The 22,774-nt window shown below is 36.9% G+C and overlaps 1 protein-coding gene across 6 annotated transcripts in view; it reads right to left on the reverse strand.

Annotated features, from left to right (window-relative positions):
• PIK3C2G (phosphatidylinositol-4-phosphate 3-kinase catalytic subunit type 2 gamma) overlaps positions 1-22,774 on the reverse strand; it is a gene marked incomplete at both ends in the record, with an annotated part of 352,092 nt that overhangs the window by 252,284 nt on the left and 77,034 nt on the right. For 5 of the 6 annotated variants that reach the window (XM_079715212.1, XM_079715210.1, XM_079715208.1 and 2 more), the window contains 3 exons: positions 1,344-1,474; positions 14,242-14,356; positions 21,226-21,357. In XM_079715212.1, the coding sequence (XP_079571338.1) occupies positions 1,344-1,474; positions 14,242-14,356; positions 21,226-21,357 (378 nt within the window). Of the gene's footprint in view, positions 1-1,343; positions 1,475-14,241; positions 14,357-19,996; positions 20,030-21,225; positions 21,358-22,774 lie in introns of all 6 variants that reach the window. The other variant, XM_079715209.1, reaches the window with a different exon arrangement.

Consider the following 22,774-nt stretch of genomic DNA (forward strand, 5'->3'; position numbering starts at 1 on the left):
CATGTGAAGAACTAGGAAGGAGTATTTCATATAGAGGAAACACCAAATAAGAAGGCCTTGAGATGGGAGAGGGAATATAGCACATGTGAAGTATGTGAAGCAAACTGATGTCACTAGCTTGAAGTGAATGAGGAAAAGAGTAAGACAAGTTGAAATTAGAGATCAGGGGAGTAACAAGATTACATAAAATGGAATGCTTGATCACATTCAACACCTTAGTCTGGACGGTCTCAAACTTATTCCTCCTCCAGAAAATGGCTCTAACATCTGCCCAGTTCATCAATTCAAAAACCTTAGATTCTCCATTGACTTAACTTGATTCTTTGGTTTTTCAATTGACTTAACTCCTATTTACTAATAATCATGAAGTCACATCTTCTCAACTTCTAAATATGCTCCAAATCTAGCCATTACTACCAGTGTCCACTGCCATCTCCCTAGTTCTAGTGACCATGACCTCCTGCTTAAAATATTACATAAGCTACTCTGCTGTACTGCTTGCTTCCACTTACTTCCTTTCCAATCCATTCTTCAACTTGTAGTCAAAAGAATCACTCAAAAAGATTATTCAGATCACATGACTACCCCATTCAAAATCTTTAAGTAATTTCTTATTCTTGGAATAAAATGCTTTAGTATGTTATATATATATATATCACCATAAATATATGTGTGTATATATATACATACACACACACACACACACACACACACACACACACAAAGAGTTGCTTTCTTAGTTTTATGCTTTTGCCAGGTTAGTAATGAGCACCATAAGCTGTGGCTTAGATATTACCAAATATTAAAGTCAAATAATAATTACAAAGAGAGAATTAGTATTCTCTTATAATTCTTCCTGGTATTTTTTTTCCCCAGAGAATTACTGTTTGACAAAATTTAAGTACTCCTTAGTTACTAATTTAGTGCTATTAAAACATGATTTATTTCTGTTCTTTTTTAATCTGCCATTATAATTAAATTTTGCATTTTTCTGTTTACTACCTACTTGAAGGACTGAGCATGTTTTATCACTGTTAAACGCTGATCTATATCAGTCTCTGTTTTGTTGTTTTGAACTGAATGATCTCCAATCCTTTTATTTTTCCTTTGACCAAACTTAAAGTTGCTAAATGCCCCAAGGGAAAAAAATCTTTAAAAAAACATGAAAAATTACTAATTTAGTTCCTAAACATTAGTTGATCATCCAACAGGCATGATTTTAGGAAATGAAAGGAGTTACGTGGGAAGGAAGGTTCACTCTTGAAAGATATGAGTGCTTCTAGTATGACTGCTGGTATCATGAACAGCAGGCAAAATTCCCTCCCAAGAACTGGGTCACTTACAGTAAGGGAGACTGTTTCTGTGAAAGTCTGACAATATGTTTTAAACATTCTTTTGGTGGTTCTTCAAGATCACTTCTATTCTCTTCAGAATCAAGTTTCATATATTCCCACTCAGTAGCTGGAAAATCAATCTGAAATAAATAAAATGGTTTGCCATGTATCAAATGCCTGAAAAATGCATTATTAATTTAATGATTTCTATCTTAGATTTATAGAAACTAAAGTAAAATAAATACCCTATATTTTCTGTGCTTTTTATTATTTAAAAATAATTTTAAAAGAATCATTATGGTTTGGACTTGGTGTTTAAATATACATGATATTTGGCAAATCCTCAATTATTTATATAAATGGTATATAAATTAGTAGACTGTAACATTATCTTAGAAAAAATGAGAAAAATAATAACATATGAACTTTTCATACAGTTAAATGTTACATTTTTATTTAGTGCTGAAATTACATCCTTTCCAATTTTCATTACTAAAATGTCTTTCTATTATTAAATGATGAAAATTATAGATGGTAATTATACTTTTTTCATATAATCACTTGATAAAATAAAAAGAGTTACTTTATGTTGGTCTCTACTACCTGAAATCTGTTAAGTCTGTGAACCACTCTGTGGACATGATAGTGAAATCTTCTCTGGTAAAGATCTGTTTCACGAGTATAAAACCAAATAGAATATTTTTGCTGTGGTTCTATAGTTCAGCTTTATAGACAGAGCTAGAATGCAAGCCTTCTTTTTTCCTGGCTCAACATGCTTTCCACTAAACCATGTTTAAGTGACAATCTGATTCTAGTAAATAAAATAATAGTTAACAAAAAAAATACAGTTTCCAAGTATGTAAATGAGCTAAATATTTTACTGCCCAAAATATTTGCTTAAGAGTATCATATATTATTTTTCATTTTCATATTAGAAAATCTAAAGAATTTATTTTTCTCTGCTGCACTATCTTAGGTTGTGATCTCAGAGAAAATGGAAGAATATTATAAGGTAGAATGTGAGATGCAGTTTAATGTATTTGGGCTCTTATTTGAAAAAGTCTTAGCAATTTTATTCTGTAACCTTTGCAACTTGTTGCGAAATTGGTTTTTGGTATAAATTTGTTATAATTATCAGTTATTATTCCAACATGAAAAAAGAATTGAGTAACAGAAATTCTAAACCAAAGCAATATTATAGTAAATTTTGCCTCTTGACAGAAAGAGTAATTTTGATGCCTTGGAGAGAAGTGCCTGCAGTATTAGCATGTTACACTTTAACTTTATGTATCCAAATATTTTAAACACATAAAACAAAGATACTAGAAATAGTATTTAATGAGCTAACTCAATTTTATGGTGGTCCTAAGTAAAGGCAGGGTAGATGAGAAACTAAAGGTAGTAGATGAGAATACAGTAGTAGATGAGAATACAGAAGTTCCCTGTGAACAATCCATAATAAATTTGATATATTTCAATTATGAAAAATTTTTTTCATTTCTGATACATGAATGAGGCCCTATACAAACTGTGTATCTTCATATATTATGAAGGCAAACATTTACTGATTCTTGAGCCACTTATAGAAAAAATCAGGATTTTCCCAATTGTCTCTTGTTCTAATTTTTCACAAAAGAGAAAATCCCCCAAAGTATGTGTTAATGTATTTGCCCAATAATTCTTTTTTTTTTAACACCTTTATTGGAGTATAATTGTTTTACAATGGTGTGTTAGTTTCTCCTTTTTAACAAAGTGAATCAGCTATACATATACATATATCCCCATATATACTCCCTCTTGCATCTCACTCCCACCCTCCTTTTTCCACCCCTCTAGATGGTCACAAATCACTGAGCTGATCCCCCTGTGCTATGTGGCTGCTTCCCACTAGCTATCTATTTTACATTTGGCATGACTCTTTTTGAATTATGGTTTTCTCAGGGTATATGCCCAGTAGTGGGATTGCTGGGTCATATGGTAGTTCTATTTTTAGTTTTTTAAGGAACCTCCATACTGTTCTCCATAGTGGCTGTATCAATTTACATTCCCACCAACAGTGCAAGAGGGTTCCGTTTTCTCCACACCCTCTCCAGCATTTATTGTTTGTAGATTTTTTGATGATGGCCATTCTGACTGGTGGGAGGTGACACCTCATTATAGTTTTGATTTGCATTTCTCTAATTATTAGTGATGTTGAGAATCTTTTCATATGTTTGCTGGCAATCTGTATATCTTCTTTGGAGAAAGGTCTATTTAGGTCTTCTACCCATTTTTGCATTGGGTTGTTTGTTTTTTGATATTGAGCTGCATGAGCTGCTTGTAAATTTTGAAGATTAATCCTTTGTCAGTTGCTTCATTTGCAAATATTTTCTCCCATTCTGAGGGTTGTCTTTTCATCTTGTTTATTGTTTCCTTTTCTGTGCAAAGGCTTTTAAGTTTCATTAGGTCCCTTTGTTTACTTTTGTTTTTATTTCCATTTCTGTAGGAGGTGGGTCAAAAAGGATCTTGCTGTGATTTATGTCATAGAGTGTTCTGCCTATGTTTTCCTCTAAGAGTTTTATAATGTCTGACCTTACATTAAGGCCTTTAATCCATTCTGAGTTTATTTTTGTGTTTGGTGTTAGGGAGTGTTCTAATTTCATTCTTTTCCATGTAGCTGTCCAGTTTTCCCAGCACCACTTATTGAAGAGGCTGTCTTTTCCCCACTGTATATTCTTGCCTCCTTTATCAAAAATAAGGTGACCGCATGTGTGTGGGTTTATCTCTGGGCTTTCTATCTTGTTCCATTGATCTATATTTCTGTTTTTGTGCCAGTACCATACTGTCTTGATTACTGTAGCTTTTTGTATAGTCTGAAGTCAGGGAGCCTGATTCCTCCAGCTCCGTTTTTCTTTCTCAAGATTGCTTTGGCTATTCGGGGTCTTTTGTGTTTCCATACAAATTGTGAAATTTTTTGTTCTAGTTATGTGAAAAATGTCATTGGTAGTTTGATAGGGATTGCACTGAATCTGTAGATTGCTTTGGGTAGTATAGTCATTTTCACAATGTTGCTTCTTCGAATCCAAGAACATGGTATATATCTCCATCTGCTTGTATCATCCTTAATTTCTTTCATCAGTGTCTTGTAGTTTTCTGCATACAGGTCTTTTGTCTCCGTAGGTAGATTTATACCTAGGTATTTTATTCTTTTTGTTGCAATGGTAAATGGGAGTGTTTCCTTAATTTCTCATCATTAGTATATAGGAATGCGAGAGATTTCTGTGCATTAATTTTGTATCCTGCTACTTCACCAAATTCAGTGATTAGCTCTAGTAGTTTTCTGGTAGCATCTTTAGGATGTATAGTATCATGTCATCTTCAAACAGTGAGAGTTTTACTTCTACTTTTCTGATTTGGATTCCTTTTACTTCTTTTTCTTCTCTGATTGCTGTGGCTAAAACTTCTAAAACTATGTTGAATAATAGTGGTGAGAGTGGACAACCTTGTCTTGTTCTTGATCTTAGAGGAAATAGTTTCAGTTTTTCACCACTGAGAATGATGCTGGCTGTGGGGTTGTCATATATGGCCTTTATTATGTTGAGGTAAGTTCCCTCTATGCCTACTTTCTGGAAGGTTTTTGTCATAAATGGGTATTGAATTGTGTCAAAAGCATTTTATGCATCTACTGAGATGATCATATGGTTTTTCTCCTTCAATTTGTCAATATGGTTTATCACATTGATTGATTTGCATATATTGAAGAATCCTTGCATTCCTGGGATGAACCTCACTTCATCAAGGTGTATGATCCTTTTAGTGTTCTGCTGGACTCTGTTTGCTAGTATTTTGTTGAGGATTTTTGCATCTATGTTCATCAGTGATATTGGCCTGTAGTTTTCTTTCTGACATCTTTGTCTTGTTTTGGTATCGGTGTGATGGTGGCCGCATGGAATGAGTTTGGGAGTGTTCCTCCCTCTGCTGTATCTTGTAAGAGTTTGAGAAGGACAGGTGTTAGCTCTTCCCTAATGTTTGATAGAATTCGCCTGTGAAGCCATCTGGTCCTGGGCTTTTGTCTGTTGGAAGATTATTAATCACAGTCTCAATCTCAGTCCTTGTGATTGGTCTGTTTGTATTTTCTATTTCTTCCTGGTTCAGTCTCGGAAGATTGTGTATTTTGAAGAATTTGTCCATTTCTTCCAGGTTTTCAATTTTATTGGCATAGAGTTGCTTGTAGTAATCTCTCATGATCCTTTTTATTTCTGCAGTGTCAGTTGTTGTGTCTCTTTTTCATTTCTAATTCTGTTGATTTGAGTCTTCTCCCTTTTTTTCTTGATGAGTCTGGCTAATGGTTTATTAATTTTATCTTCTCAAAGAACCAGCTTTTAGTTTTATTGATCTTTGCTATTGTTTTCTTCATTTCTTTTTCATTTATTTCTGATCTGATCTTTATGATTTCTCTCCTTCTACTAACTTTGGTGGTTTTTTGTTTTGTTTTGTTTTGTTCTTCTCTCTCTGATTGATTTAGGTGTAAGGTTAGGTTGTTTATCTGAGATATTTCTTGTTTCTTGCGGTAGGATTGTATTGTTATAAACTTCCCTCTTAGAACTGCTTTTGCTGCATCCCATAGGTTTTGGGTCATCGTGTTTTCATTGTCATTTTTTTTCTAGGTATTTTTTGATTTCCTCTTTGATTTATTCAGTGATCTCTTGGTTATTTAGTAGTGTGTTGTTTAGCCTCCATGTGTTTGTATTTTTTACTGATTTTTTAATGTAATTGATATCTAGTCTCATAGCACTGTGGTCAGAAAAGATACTTGATATGATTTCAATTTTGTTAAATTTACCAAGGCTTGATTTGTGACTCAAGAAATGAACTATCGTGGAGAATGTTCCACGAGCACTTGAGAAGAAAGTGTATTCTGTTGCTTTTGCATGGAATGTCCTATAAATATCAATTAAGTCCATCTTGTTTAATGTATCATTTAAAGCTTGTGTTTCCTTATTTATGTTCATTTTGGATGATCTGTCCATTGGTAAAAGTGGCGTGTTAAAGTCCCCTACTATAATTGTGTTACTGTTGATTTTCCCTTTTATGGCTGTTAGCATTTGCCTTATGTATTGAGGTGCTCCTATGTTGGGTGCAGAAATATTTATAATTGTTATATCTTCTTCTTGGATTGATCCCTTGATCATTATGCACTGTCCTTCTTTGTCTCTTGTAATAGGCTTTATTTTAAAGACTATTTTGTCTGATTTGAGTATTGCTACTCCAGCTTTCTTTTGATTTCCATTTGCAAGAAATAACTTTTTCCATCCCCTCACTTTCAGTCTGTGTGTCTCCCTAGGTCTGAAGTGGGTCTCTTGTAGATAGCATATACACAGGTCTTGTTTTTGTATCCATTCAGTCTATGTCTTTTAGTTGGAGCATTTAATCCATTTACATTTAAGGCAGTTATCAAAATGTATATTCCTATTTCCATTTTCTTTATTGTTTTGGGTTTGTTATTGTAGGTCTTTTCCTTCTCTTGTGTTTCTGGCCTGGAGAAGTTCTATTAGCATTTGTTGTAAAGCTGGTTTGGTGGTGCTGAATTCTTTTAGCTTTTTCTTGTCTGTAAAGGTTTTAATTTTTCCGTCAAATCTGAATGAGATCCTTGCTGGGTAGAGTTACCTTGGTTGTAGTTGTTTCCCTTTCATCACTTTAAATATGTCCTGCCACTCCCTTGTGGCTTACAGAGTTTCTGCAGAAAGATCAGCTGTTAACTTTATGGGGATTCCCTTGTATGTTATTTGTTGTTTTTCCCTTGCTGCTTTTAATATTTATTCCTTGTATTTAATTTTTGATAGTTTGATTAATATGTGTCTTGGCGTGTTTCTCCTTGGATTTATCCTGTATGGGACTCTCTGTGCTTCATGGACTTGATTAACTATTTCCTTTCCCATATTAGGGAAGTTTTCAACTGTAATCTCTTCAAATATTTTCTCAGTCCCTTTCTTTTCCTCTTCTTCTTCTGGGACCCCTATAATTGGAATGTTGGTGCATTTAATTTTGTCCCAGAGTTCTGAGACTGTCCTCAATTCTTTTCATTCTTTTTTCTTTATTCTGCTCTGTGGTAGTTATTTCCACCATTTTATCTTCCAGGTCACTTATCCGTTCTTCTGCCTCAGTTATTCTGCTATTGATCCCTTCTAGAGAATTTTTAATTTCATTTATTGTGTTGTTCATCGTTTGTTTGCTCTTTAGTTCTTCTAGGTCCTTGTTAAACGTTTCTTGTATTTTCTCCATTCTATTTCCAAGATTTTGGATCATCTTTACTATGATTACTGTGAATTCTTTTTCAGGTAGACCGTCTATTTCCTCTTCATTTGTTTGGTCTGCTGGGTTTTTACCTTGTTCTTTCATCTGCTGTGTGTTTCTGTGTCTTCTTATTTTGCTTAAGTTACTGTGTTTGGGGTCTCCTTTTCACAGCCTGCCGGTTCGTAGTTCCTGTTTTTTTGGTGTGTGCCCCCAGTGGCTAAGGTTAGTTCAGCAGTTTGTGTAGGCTTCTTGGTGGATTGGAGTGGTGCTTGTGTTCTGGTGGATAAGGCTGGATCTTGTCTTTCTGGTGGACAGAATCTCATCCAGTGGTGTGTTTTGGGGTGTCTGTGACCTTATTATGATTTTAGGCAGCCTCTCTGCTAGTGGGTGGGGTTGTGCTCCTGTCTTGCTAGTTGTTTGGCATCGGGTGTCCAGCACTGTAGCTTGCTGGTCGTTGAGTGGAGCTGGGTCTTAGCGTTGAGATGAAAGCTCTCTCTGGGAGAGCTTTTGCCATTTGATATTAAGCGGAGCTCAGAGGTCTCTGTTGGACCAGTGTTCTGAACTTGGCTCTCACACCTCAGAGGCACAGGCCTGACACCCAACCGGAGCACCTAGACCCTGTCAGTCACACGGCTTGTTATCCAAGCCACTAGAGTAGAAATGAGGTGGTAAGTAAAAAAGCGAAAAGGCTTCTGCTAGCCCCACAGAGACTGCGACTGCTGTAGCGGGGCTGTGCCACCACAGCTTGCAGTCCGCAGAGCAGTTGGAGTCATAAAGGCTTCCTGTGAGGCTGTTTGGGCTGCCTGGGTTGCCTGGGCTGCCTGCGTCATGGCTGCCAGTGCCACTCTGCGCACTCTGTTCAGCTGGCTTTCTGTTTTGCCATGCGGGCTGCTGCGTGCAGCTCGGGCTCACGGCTCCTCATGCCCTGACAGTTCGCCGACTGCTGCTCTAGAATTCTTTTGAGTACTATGCATTATGGAGGAGGAGAAAGGTAAACGTTAACAATTAAAATAGGGTACAATAAGTATATAGCACCCCAAAGCTGTGTTTCAAGTTATTAATGGCAAACATAGGACTCTTCTCCTTCTGTGGTCATGACCCACTAAGTCTAGCCTTGGCCTCAGTCTTTTTTTTTAATAGAATGCTCCAGGATCATTCTTTTAATGTGTGCACTGCATGTGCCATGACACCTATTTGTCAAGTGTTGAAGATAGACTCCTGGTTTCAAGCAAAAAAATTATGAGGCTCTTTCTTCTGGGGTACAGGCAAATACTCAGACCCCAGTCATCCAAACTCCTAATTCATACCTCCTTAAACGTTTGAATATTAGCTTCTTGTGTTCCATTTATCTATCTTACTTTACTTCCTCCCTCATCCTTTTCCACTTACACTTGCCCACCACAGTTTCTACTATGACTTCATGTTTTGGAATTCCTTAAAGGAGCTGCTGTGAATGTCCCTAGTGTCCATGATCCACAACCATGCCAATAAGGTGTCCATGGGCTTGCTCAGACCCCCATGATTCTGTCAGTTTGTTCAAAGAAATGCAGCCTGACTGTAGATGTAGTTTGGATATTATAAGGCACACAAATATTGGACCATAAGTTCTATGCAGTTCAAGGGAGGGAAGGATGCCTACTAACTAGATGGCAATTTCTGTGAGTCTCAAGGAAGGAGTTGTAAAAGAGGGACCCATATAGTGGTTCAGCAGTGAAGAGAAAAGAACCTATGCTACATTAGGGCACAAAATGTACTGTGGTCTAAGGACCAGGTACCAATAATAAGACTGTTGCCTCCCCATGACATTGCTGATAATTAAGGATAAGCTGGTAACGAAATGTTAGGTAAAGGAAAATACTTTGCATGAATGAGTAGGTAAGAACTATGGTTTAATGAGAAGGACTGCTCACACAAGAAGAAAAACTGAACATAGTGGTATCTATCAGAATTCCAACAAGCGGACCAAAGTGCTAAGTTTAGAAATATCTGTAGGTTTGATTATTGTAGTGGTCAGAGGTATGGACACATATCAGTAATTTACAAATACTGTATTCCTGGTGCTATGCTAGATTCTGGGGATAAAACACTGTCAATGTCCTCAAAAATCAAGAAGTCAATGGGAAAGAAGTTCTTGAGAAAGAAATATAATGTAAATGTGTTGATAAAAATCTTACTGGCTATTATGTGAATATAGAGGAAGGGCACTTAACCCTGCTTGGAGTGGAAAGAGACGAGCGGGTAAGGGAGAGATCCCTAGAGAAGGGTCCATGGATCCTAAAAGGTGAATAACAATTACAGACACTAAGCCTGAGAGATGGGCAGTAGATGGTGAAGGGAAGACGGTAGATACATTGCAGGCAGGGAATAGTATTCATAAATGCACATAAGATAAAAGCAGGACAGTGCATGTCAGAAACTATAACTCTTTCAGTGTTGCTGGAGCAACATTGTCAGTCAAGGAGTGGCAAGGGAAACAGTGGAGGGGGCTACGTTGTATTGCTCGTCCTTAATTCTCTAGGTAGTGCTGAGTTATTGAAGAGTATAAATGGGAGAGTGGTAGGTTCAGATTTACATTTTAGAAGGATCACACTTGTGGATTTTGGATTAGAGAATAACAAAACTAAAGCCAAGAAAAAACATCTAAACCGTTGTAACCTAGGAGGGAACTGTTGAACTAGGGCAGATGAGGTGGGGAATTGTGAGGACAGACATGAGGAACACATGGAGATAAGTTGGCAGAATATAGTGTGGACTGAATATGAGTAGCGAGAAAGAAGGAGGAGACAAGTGAAACAGCTCGGTGTATCTGGGGGCGTGAACAGACATAAATAATACAGGGAGTGAAACCATTTTGAGAGGATGGTGAGCTCAGTTTGGGATGTGTTGTCTTTGAAGCTGTCTACAGAATATCCATGTGAGAAGCTAGGCATGCACGTGCTTATATTTGTCTGAAGCTTGTGGTGTAAAGGAGTGTGAACTAAAGATACAGACTTAGAAGTGAACCTGCAAGATACTGTATATTAAACCTTAGGAATGAATGAGACCCAGCAATTCCACTGCTGGGTATACACCCAAGATAAATGAAAACATATGTTCACACACAAATTTGTATATGAATGTTCATAGCAGCACTATTCTTAATAGCCAAAAGGTGGAAATAATCTAAATGCATATCAACTAATAAGTGGATAAAGTGTGGTATAGCTATATAATGTAATATTATTCAACAATAAAAAAGAAATAAATACTGATATATGCTACAAAGTGGATAAATTTTGAAACATTATGCTAAGTAAAAGAATTTAGCCACAAAAAAACACACATTGTATGATTCCATTTATATGAAATGGGCAGAATAGGTGAATCTACAGAGACAGAAAGTGCATTAGTAGTTGCTTAGAGTTGGGACTAGGAAGTGACAGCTAAAAGTTATGAGATTTCTTTATAAAAATGAAAATGCTCTAAAGTTGACGTTGGTGAGATTAGTTGCACATATCTGTGAAAATACTAGAAAACACTGAATTGCACACTTTAAATGGGAGGATTGTATGGTATGTGAAGTATATGTCAATAAAGCTTTAAAGAAATTTTCTCAGGGAGAATATATCTACTGAGAATAGCAATGGGCAGCAGATGGAATCCTTGAGAACTGGCAACAGTAGGGACTAGCAGAAGAAGAGGAGTCCGGAAAGAAGACAGAGAAGGAATAACCAGAGAGAGTGTGAAGAGAAACCTAGGACAGCAACAGAGGGGAAGAGTGTTCTGTAATGGGGAAGAGACAGTGACAAAAATTGCAGAGAGAGGGCTAGTATGAAGAGAAATGAGAACAAGCACTGGATTTGGCAACTAGAAATTAGCAGGTTGCCTGACAATAGTTCAGTGTGGTGAGGACAAATAAACCAAAATATAGTGAATTTAGACATGAATGAGAAGATGAATAAGTAGAGAAACATAAAACAAAACAAGAGCAACATTAACTAAAACAGCTCTGCTCTTAGGGCTTAAATTATGAGTCACTCTACTAGATTGTATACAGAGAGAGGGAGGAAGTTGAGGGAGATACAGGTTGATGGAATCATATAACAATTTGTCTCCATGTCTGAACTCAGATCTACTTCACTCTATCCACTGCTTCCAGTCAGCAGCACAACATGAAAAAAACAAGATTGACTTGAAGGAATCAAGTTCTGTAACATATATCTCTTATCATACTGCGGTGGCAACAGTGTGGCAGTAATTGTCCATCTAATATAGACAGTCAGCAAAGTACAGATCTGAAAGAAGTTGGACAGGCATAGTACTGTACAATTCTTTCATTGCACGCAGGTGAAAATAGAAGGTTAAATGACTTGTTCACAGTCATAAAGTTTACTGTTAAAGAGCTAAGACTAGACTCCAGATTTCCTAACTCTCAGCCTGACTTCTTTCCCTTGAGACCCACCCTGACTCCTTAACAACACTGGTTGCAGAACTTGCTTCGAATTTCCTTACCATCTCATAATCTTTAGGTTGAAAATTCTGCTCTAAATTTAGCTGTGTGTAATTAGAGTGGTGCTGGTTATTAAGGCTTTAATACCTTAGTAACTCCTGTTTTATTTTGTATATTTCATCATCAATTAAAAACATCTGAGGCGTTTCCCTCTATGTCTATACCATTTGAAATTATTTTGTAAAAGCAGATAATTTAACGTTTTTGCATACTGTTGAATTATTTCCATGCCCTCTTTCCGTTTTTGTAAGATAAATTCTGTCATGGCTCCAGGTCTCTGCTTTGAAATCTATGCTGCTGTCAAATGCTTCAGATTCCACTTCCACGATCTGTGTTCCTAAAGCAGCTGTTCCCTTCATCTGAGAAGAATCAAGGCGAGTCTCATCTGATAGTCTCCCTTACATCCTCCACCTCACCGCTGCTGCTAAAGACCCAGATACTCATAAATTTATATCCACAAAGCTCTGGCAAGGGTCAGACTTGGAAGATTTTGGTTAAGTTCAGGTGGTTTGGGCCTGGCAAGAAATAGTCTGATAAGAAATGCACTCATCCTCTCAAAGAAAGTAGCTGTCCTGTTACGAGGAAACATCTGCTAATCAGTAAGCCATCAATGTTGAGTGTTAGGATGTTGTGCCGAGATCCACCCTGAACAACCACTCTTTTTTATCAACATGTCCATGGATTCGAAGTGGATCTTTGGCTACTGTCTGCGGGGGACATCCTCCATCCTTCAGAGTGAAAGCCACATTTTTATTAGTGTTATTTTTCTTTACCGTTTTTAACATCTTGCTGTCCATTTTGCTAAACTTTGTCCCTCACACCGCTCAACCCAAACCTGGCAATTTTACGAACCTCCGGACTGCACTAGTTCCCTCTAGTGTAGTGATCCTCACTGAAGGCAAATTTACCCCTAGAGATCATCTGACAATATTTGGAGGCATTTTTGATTGTCAGAACTGGGGAAGTGCTACTGGCACCTAGTGGGTAAAAGTCAAAGACGCTGCCAAGTATCCTACAATGCACAGGACAGTCCCCACAACAAAGACTTATCCTGTCCAAAATGTCAATAGTACCGAGGTTGAAAAATCCTGTTCTACAGAATGCTGCCCAGTTTTCCCTATGGAGATGGAAAGTCCATATTCCCTGCATTGCCATGTATGGGAGTGTCCATGCTTCAGGTATCTGATGAATCTGATCACTTATAATCATGAAAAAATGAGGAAAGTGAGGGGCTTCCCTGGTGGCGCAGTGGTTGGGAGTCTGCCTGCTAATGCAGGGGACACTGGTTCGAACCCTGGTCTGGGAGGATCCCACATGCCGCGGAGCGACTGGGCCCGTGAACCACAACTGCTGAGCCTGCGCGTCTGGAGCCTGTGCTCCGCAACAAGAGAGGCCGCCATAGTGAGAGGCCCGCGCACCGCACTGAAGAGTGGCCCCCACTTGCCACAACTAGAGAAAGCCCTCGCACGGAAACGAAGACGCAAGACAGCAAAAATAAATAAATTAATTAATAAACTCCTAAAAAAAAAAAGTCTCAGGACTCTCTTCTCTTTAAAAAAAAAAAAATGAGGAAAGTGAGAAAAAAATCCTCTGAGTAGAAAGGACCAAAGCCTGGAATCATTAACCAGGAATCATTCATGATTACAAATAGCAGAAAGTAGAGAGCCTTTAAGGAAAAAGAAAGGATATTTGTTTACAGTTTCTCCCCCACTATCCAGCTAATTGCTAGTCATTTAGGAAACACACAACAAAAGAAATCTTAAGGAAACATGACACAATGAAGAGGCAGGTGTGAATAAGGTACCAAGTTAATAATATATACTAATGACTGTTTTTAGACAATGGAAAGAAAAATGAATACGTATAATGAGTAGATTCATGGCAACACTCCATCCCTCTCCTTCATGATTGTGTTTGATAGAGAATGGCTTGAAATTGCTATTATGTAAGCTGAGAGAAAAGTGCTTTGAGAATACTGAATGCAAAATAAAAGCAATAGAGATTTTACAAATCCCAGAAGGCTGGAGAAAGAGAAGACTATTAAAATGTGTGATCCTGGAAGAAAATTGTTTCTGTAATTGACAACAAGCTACTTATCAACCAATACTTGCTGTGTGTACTTTAATCTCATAGCCTGACACTTACCTGCAGGGTCACTGGGGATGGCTGGCTTATATCCCACACTCCCGGAGCTATCAGTTCTTTGGGAGGCTCACTCTGTAATGTTGTGCTGAATAACATAGACCTGAGAATTGATTTGCTGCAAAAGACAACACATATGGACAGGCAGAAGTCACTTCAAAAGGGAAGAAGCTATTATTATCTATAAATTTCTTTTGGAGTATAAACATAATCAGCTATTTCAGTAGCTTCATTCAGTAGCTAGAAGATAAATACAATATTCCTCAAGCCTAGGTACTGATTAGTGGTTCATTTCTAATATACTGCATACATGGCTATGTCCATAGACACCTACATTTATTTTCCACCGAAGAAAATTGTTTCCACAATGGTTTCTAACAGGTAGCATTTACTCTTAATTTGCAACAATGTTGATTACAAGATGGGACTAAGAATCTCAAATTTATAGTCTTGGAGTTATGACTCCCTTAAATCAATAAAGATGTTAACTCTTAAGCACATTTTTTTGCTCCAGGGTGACTAAATTCCTTGGGCGTCTTTAAAGATATGAGCTCTAAACTTATAGAATCAAAATAGTTGTGGGACTTCATAGAGGAAATGATTCTTTAAGCATAAATAGAGAGATTATTCATATTTTGAATATTTAAAACTATGCTGTAAATTACTATAGTAAATGAGAGTGAATACAGGAAAGACTTTAGACAGGAAGAATTCATGGATACTTTTAACAGCTTCAGTAACATCCAGATCCACAGAGGCTTATAGGAATTAAAAAACAAGCTACACCTGGCTTGTATATATGAATAAGATTATTGGTAAAATGTTCCATGATCACTAAGAACAGTCTTTGATCAACATACCAAATTAAAACTGTAGAACTTAAAGTCAATAAAATTAAGTTTATAAAGAACTTTAAAGCAAAGTAAGCCTCTTTGAAAATAACATAGAATTCTACCTTGCCATTTAATGGACAAATATGCAAAATATGAAGGAAAAAATCCAACAAATAAAGTTTTTAAATCCTGAGGCTTCCTGAGGCTTGGCTTCTTTAGTTTTCATATCTAAAGATATTGTTAAAAAGTATCTGCCCAAGGGATATATTTTAAACATTTCAAACATTTATAATTTTAAACATTACTGGGCAGATATCTTTATACAACCCAAGAATATTGTTTTAGCAGAATGAATTTTGTGTCATTTTTTTCCCCTTTGTTCTATTCCCTCCTCATCTGGAGAAAGTTATTTTTGTTTTGTTTTGTTTTTTGGTATAACAATAGCAGGGACCAGTATTAGCAAGCTAAAAGTTAACTCAATAAGGTAAAGATTAGAAAATTATGATTGTGATTTTCTCTTTTACTTTTCAGAGTATATAACCTTGCCCTAAATGGTCTGAAGCATCCATCCTCTTGGGAAAAGTTTTGGCCTAGTTTCAGCCAGAATGCAAAAAGGTCTAACACTAAGTTTGGAGGCTCAGATGTTAATGTCCTCCACAGTATTTACAGAAAATATTCCTATCCACAGTAGAATCAACAGGAGTGAGGAGGGAGGATGTGGCGTATTGGAAGGGGAATGTGGCAAAAGAAAAAGCCACGACTTTCTGGCAATTTGAGATTGTGGGAAGCAGAAGACAGAGAAAGAGAGACAGAGTGAGTATGGTAGACAGAGGTATCCCAATTTCCCCCTCTTCTGCCTATAGGAAGACCCATGGGGAGGAGTGTTAGATAAGTGAGCATAGCCTAATGATGAGAGCAGAGGGGACTCCATGCTGTACCTCAAGCTTCAGATTCTGGAAGAAAGTCACCTATTGAACTGCTCTTGTACCAACTTGTGGAGTGACCTTAAACTTCAGGCCATGTGACATACAGGCAAAAGGAATTCCTGTGTTTAGCTTTATTGGGTCTTCTTTGGTTTCTGTACAGAAGAGATGGAGTCTAGGCACAGCTAAAGATATCTGTGTAAGGGTGTTTTCATAAAGGGGGTCACATGGTGGGGACAAAGGGCCTCTGTAATAAGGGCATCTGATTGAACCATCTGAGTTGAGGTCAGCTGGATGTCCCATATGGGTCTATGGTGCCTGCGAGAGCCCAGGTCACCCAGGGAGTGTCAGTAAGCCCTGGTGAAGCTGGGAGAGCACCAATCACAAGCTACACAAGATATAACAAATAACCACCAGCTTAAAAATGCCTTTGATTTGGATATCATAAGTAACTAGTTCAAATAATCTGTTTCTTTTCTGATCTTTGTATCCAGATATCCTCTTAGAAAGGGAAGGTGTCGGGAAGCTATCTGAGTGACTGAGCATTTTATCTGAAGGAGGGAGACTGCGTAATTCTAAAAGGACTATTTAAATTATTGAATTGACTAATTTTTTTGTAACTGATGGAAAGTTTTTTCTTCTCATTAGTTACAGGGTAGGAGCTCCTGAGGAAAAGTGTGATATATTAAGTGCATTTTTCTTCAAATTTAAGTTGTGTAATGAGTTACATTTATGGCCTTACTATATTTATACATCTCGGCCCTATTTCATTCTGAAAATCTGAATGACCTAAGCTGATTCCTACAAAAATGAAGGGACTCATTTCTCTCCTTTGATGGAGTCTGGATCAACAGTCACCCTGGCCTTAACCCTGAGGCATACAGGGAAGAGTGAAGTCAGAACTCTTGATTCAAGTATGTGTATGAAAGGATGTATCAAGCAATAGGGCACAGAGAGAATGAACTTCTACCTGTCCAACTGAGGTTGATATAATACATACTTTAAGGCAATTTGGGGAAAAGGATGTTTGGCACCATTCTTTGGGTTCTCTGTGTGTTGGATATTAGCTAATTTATATTCTGATAAGGGACTATATCTAAACATCTTTTTCGATATTGTAAGCATGATGGGGACTAAATTTCCATAGACTTCTGTGAATAGAAAACACGAGGATAAGGAAGATGATTAGTGGAATTAAGATGTTAAAAGGATGCATCTAAGAGTGTTGATGGTCTCAATGGGAAAGAGGATGAAAATGGAAACTTTTAATACCCAAGTTGGTGGGGTTCACCAGTAGTTTTTTTTTTTTTTTTTTTTTGAGTATAATTGCTTTACAATGTTGTCTTAGTTTCTGCTGTACAATGAAGTGAATCAGCTGTATGTACACCTATATCCCCTCCCTCTTGGACCTCCCTCCCACCACCCTGCCCCCCATCCCACCCATCTAGGTCATCACAGAGCACCGAGCTGAGCTTCCTGTGCTTACAATGCTGTGAAAAGGTTTATTAAGTCAGTTAAAATTAAGCAAACAAACAAAAACATGGCAAAAGCAAAACATGCCAGAAACAGTTTCATATAGTGGAAAGAGCACCAGATGTTATATCAGGACATCTGTACCCTGTCTTCATTAACTAGCCTTAATTACCATAAGTTCTTTGAGCTTCTTGCACAAAATCAGTGGTTTTCAAGAGTTTTATATTTGTTTTCATATGGCTTTGTGGTTGGGGGAGTAGACTTCAGAAAGGTGCTGAGGAGGTGGCAAATAGATTTGACTCCAGAATTTCAAATGCCACCCTGCCCCCCCCATCTAGCATGTATATAGACTGTTCGTTGATCTTATACATGGAGATTTTGAATAAGATGTCATTAGAAAAGGACCACACTGATAAATATAGCATTTCTATTCTTAAGGATCCTTTTAATTTCAATATTGTACCAATTCCTATGCCTAGAAAAACCAAACCAAAATCTGTGGCACCAGGAGAACAGATGGGTTGGTTTACCTTCTCTGGGTCCCTGTTTCCTCAGACAATAAAAAAGTGGTTTGAATATATTAATTATTGCCATTTTTAGCTATAGGATTCTATACATCCATGGCTTGGCATTCTGGAACCAGCACTTCCAGAAGATCTCATACTGTAAAACTCTTTGGTTCTCTGACTCTCATAGGTCTAACAGGTTTCATGCCCAAGAGCAGAGCCCAGGTAAGGCTGAGACAGGCAGTGAGGTTTTCACAGTGCATTCATGGAGCAGGACGTGGCACATAAGGGCAGGAAGGGAGGCAGCTTGATGTAGTAACACGTGCAGAGAGAAGTCAGCCCTTCATTCTGGTTCTTGTTCTATTCCTAAGTAGCCCAGTGACCTCTAGCCAGCCCCTTTAACCTTCCTTCATCATAAAGATCTTCACATATAAATGAGATATTTGAATTAGTTGAGCTCTGAGGGTCTTTCTTGTACAGGATGGAAGAATGATAAGGAATTTTCATCCACAACTTGCTTCTATTATTTGATTTTAAGGATATACCTGAAATGATCATTTATAGTGGGATCAGGGTTGGCTACTCAGACAACAGACTAAGAAATAAAATTTTATTAAGATTAAGATTTATTTAGGCCTCTTTTGAAATTCCGCAAAAGATTCTGATTTTCCTGGGCTTTAACGCATCTCAGGAGCTCTGAAAATACCGATGCCTGGGCCCCTCCACAGACCAGTTAAATTAGAATCTTTGGGAACACATGGGTTTATTTTTAAATCTCCCCAGGAGATTCTATTGTTCAGTAAAGGTTGAGAATCTCTGCACTGAAGGAGTTTACCACAATTTAGAAATGCTGAGTAACCACCATACTATTTGTTTTGAATTTAAGTAGGGAAGGTAGGTCATAGAAATTATTGAGGTGAGAATAACACTTTCTTACTGCAGTGTGGAGGCACTGTGAATATAGATATGATATAAATCTTGTCTGCAAAGGAGAGGATTGTAAAACTTTTGTGGGCAAAATTTTACCTTTGTTTTTGAAACATATTTTTTAATAGGGTTGAAGGTGAATTTGTGTGCTTGAAAATGTTGAAGTTTATTTGTATTTGTACACACTCTCGATGCAGTTATAACCAATACATCTGAGTTTAATCTTCATTGGTTCTTCTGAAACCCACTTCTCGAAACCACAAAGAGATAGGAAACCTTTAATTCTGCATATTTTCAGGTTGTGTGTATCTTGGAAAAAATAGAGACATAAATGCTCATTACAGCTCCACATGGCTGGGTATGAGAAATTCAAGTTGTAATAAATGATAGATACAATACCAAGTGTTTATGGGCAGGGGTCACTCTGTGAAAGAAAACGAAATTAAGTGACTTATTTATCCATCAAATAAATTGGGTTAGAATCTCTGTAACTCAAAGCAATGAGCACAGTGGGAGTTATTACATCTCCCCAAATGGCCCACATGATGGATTTCTGATGTCTTAGAAAGATCTGGATTTCTTTAAGTATTTTAGCCCAGGAGAGAGGCAGATTTTCTGATTTTCATAAGAAATAGTCTTTTGGAAATACATTTACAAATCCTTATTGAAGCTCTCTTTGAAGTAAGTTGTGTTTCTGTGATGTCTCATCATCCATAATTTTGCCACTTTCTCTTAGGAAAACCATTTAGTATCAGTCCCAGATGGCATTTCTTAAAGATGCCCATTGTCCATGATCACTCGCATATAAAATGTTTACCAGAGGTTAAGTGACAGATGACAAAACAACATGGAGGCAGTGTTTTACTATCATAACCATGTAGAAAAAAGCTTTGAAGAGTAGCTTGAAGGACAAAAATATTCCAAACTTTTTATATGTTTAACATTTTTTGATTACCTGTTATGTGAAAAGTAGTATGTTAGATGATGAGCAGGCATAAAATGGATTAAATTCTTTTTCAGTGAATAACTGGAAATATATTCTACAAACATGGCTAGATCTTACAAATACTGCAGTTGAAACTTTAAAGAAACTCACTCATGAGATGGAAGGGCACCTGAATAGCTGCTCCTAGTGAGAAAGTAATGAAAGTTCTTAGCCCACAAATCAGATTTTTGAAATATCTGCTAACAGCAGTTGGTATTCCTTTTATGGCTGAACTGTTTCTTATAGACTTTTGAAATTTTATTTCATTCTAAATCTCCTACAGAGATTGATATTTTTCCAATTCAATTTAATAAACAAACCTGTACTGATTGCCTATTTATAAGAGGTACCATGTTAGATGATAGAAATTACAAAGAAAATACATTCCCTGTCCTCATACATGTGGAAATTGGCTATAACATGAAAACTAATAAAAGAGCAACACACATACACACACACACCATGTCATAATTAACCTAATAAAAAATGATTTAAAAAATGTATCACAGTTGCTTTGATGATAATTTATTTATATTGACTAAATGTGGGAACTAAAAGCTGATGAATTTTCCTAACATTTTTATATTACCAAATCTTTCTACAAGAGCAGGGGCCGAAACATCCTTCATAATAATATTAAAATAACAATATAGGTTCTATTTCTTCGAAAGTCATGTATTTTACAATTTGATTCTAAAGCAAGTCTTGCCATGGAAAAGTAACTAAGATGTTTTATTTAAAATATTTTTTCCTTAATAACACTGAAAAATCATGTAATTGACTTTATCAAATATTCTAAGTATTAATAATTCCAAATCCTTATGGTTAAATCAACAGTTAATTTTTCAATGGCAATTAGTTCTGATAGAATATCAGAACTCCTATTTGGCTTACTTTTCTGAAAAACATCCTCTTAAAGTTGACATATATTTCTTCTTGGCAATAAAAGGTCAGTAAACCAATTACATTGAATAATTTTACTTCAGCCAGAATTTCATGACTTATATTGTTTCTAACTGACAGTACTGATCTAAATCATTTTGAATTAGTAATTCCAGAGAAACTGGCTGGTCACATAAGGAAAAGAAATTGAGATTGGTCATGCCAATACCTTTTCATGACGCAGCTGACAAGCTGAGCATGAGGCCTGTTTCTAAAGCCACTTCTACATTTTGCTTTACAGTCCCAATTTCAATAGTCATGATTTATATTGAGCTACCTCAATTTTAGAATAAAATGTCTCCTTGATTTTCTCATTACGCCATATACGGCTCACTGTCCAGTTCCAAGGAGGTTTTTATTGAGATGGAAATTTTATTAATCACAAATGATATACTTACTGTTTTGGAAACAGTGGAAGACAAGTCCAGGCCAATAAATCTGCATTGTTCGTTGCACAGGTAATCCCAAACAGTTTTATAGTGAGCATGGATTCCCTTGGAAGTGACTTTATTTCAAGAGGAAAAGTGATTCTTAAAATAAAAGAAAGAAGTAGGTTATCTACCCATTTTCAGCCATGTTTTCATAAATATTTCCTTGTAATATAATGTTATGTGACAAAAATATTTTAACTATTTGAATCGAGGCATCCTCTTAAATTTTGTGTTGTATCTTGTAAAAGTAGAAATATAGCAGAAGCACATAGAGTAATGAGATTGATTACTCTATGGGGATTGCTATAATTTTGATATTTAAGCTTATTTTTTAAAATTACAATAACGTGAGCATAATAAAAGAATGATTAACATTGTCTTAGGGAATGGGGGGAGGGCAGGAAATAACTCATAATGGGTCTTAAAGAGTAAGTTGGTTACAATCAGATGGAGATTTGGAAAAGAATATTCGAAGAAGAGAAAAGTGCATAGAAAAGGGCATATATGCATGTAGCTGAGGAGTGGTGAGTGGCTCAGTGTGGCTAGAACACAGAATGTAGTCAAGTTGATCTGGAAAGTTATGGAGGATGCAATTAGACAGGTGGTTGCCAGGATGTTTAAGAACTCTGTATGCTAGGCAAAGGGATCTGAGATTTTTCCTAATGGCAAAAGGAAATGTTTAAATGAGAGAGCTAAAAGCATAGAGAGTTGTTTATAATTTTAAATGCGGACTATTCTGGGTGATAATGAGATTCTAGGAATTTGGGGGCTGATTGCTGAGATGTAATAGACAATACAATTCCTGGATATGTCAAGGTGAATCAAACTCAGACCCTGGATGGGTTGTAGATATGGACAAAAAAAGTGGCTAAGGATAAACACAAGATTGTTAATAGTGGAAAAAAACTTGAATTTGGGCATTGAATCCACCAATATATCTGAGACTGCCTAGAAGGTTATAAATGATACTGTAAGATTGGGAGGGGTACACCTGGGTGGTAGAAGTATCTAAGAAGAAAGGGCTTTTGACAGAAAGTTGAGAGTGTGATCTGAGGTCCCTAATCATGGACAGGAAGAAGGATACAAGAGCCTCAAGAGAAGTATGGGGCTTAGGAGTGATCTATTTATGAGACAAGAAGACATTTTTCAAAAAGTTGAGATGGGGGGAATATGTTTACTAGAAGATGAGAATGCTATGAAGAAATGGGAAAATTGGAACAGACGTTAGCATGTAGGGGAAGATTAATGGAAACTGATTCACCAAGGAATGGGAAGAAGTAAAAGTGACTGGAAGAGCAAATGGGCAGTTTGTATTGGATGATATCTGATGCCATTAGGTGTGAGGAGTATGAACAGAATCCACTGGCCTTGTAATTCCCAGTTGAACTTTGAAGTCAACCTGTTTTAGCAGTGGGTGATTATTAGAGGACTCATTGTGACCAAAGTCTATTATCCAACTGGAAAGTGCTTACTGAGGTTGGCCCAGGTGAGGCCTCAGGTAGTATCGAGTGTCTTC

The sequence above is a fragment of the Hyperoodon ampullatus genome, assembly GCF_949752795.1.
Source record: "Hyperoodon ampullatus genome assembly, chromosome: 11".
In the NCBI taxonomy this organism is placed as follows: Eukaryota; Metazoa; Chordata; class Mammalia; order Artiodactyla; family Ziphiidae; genus Hyperoodon; species Hyperoodon ampullatus.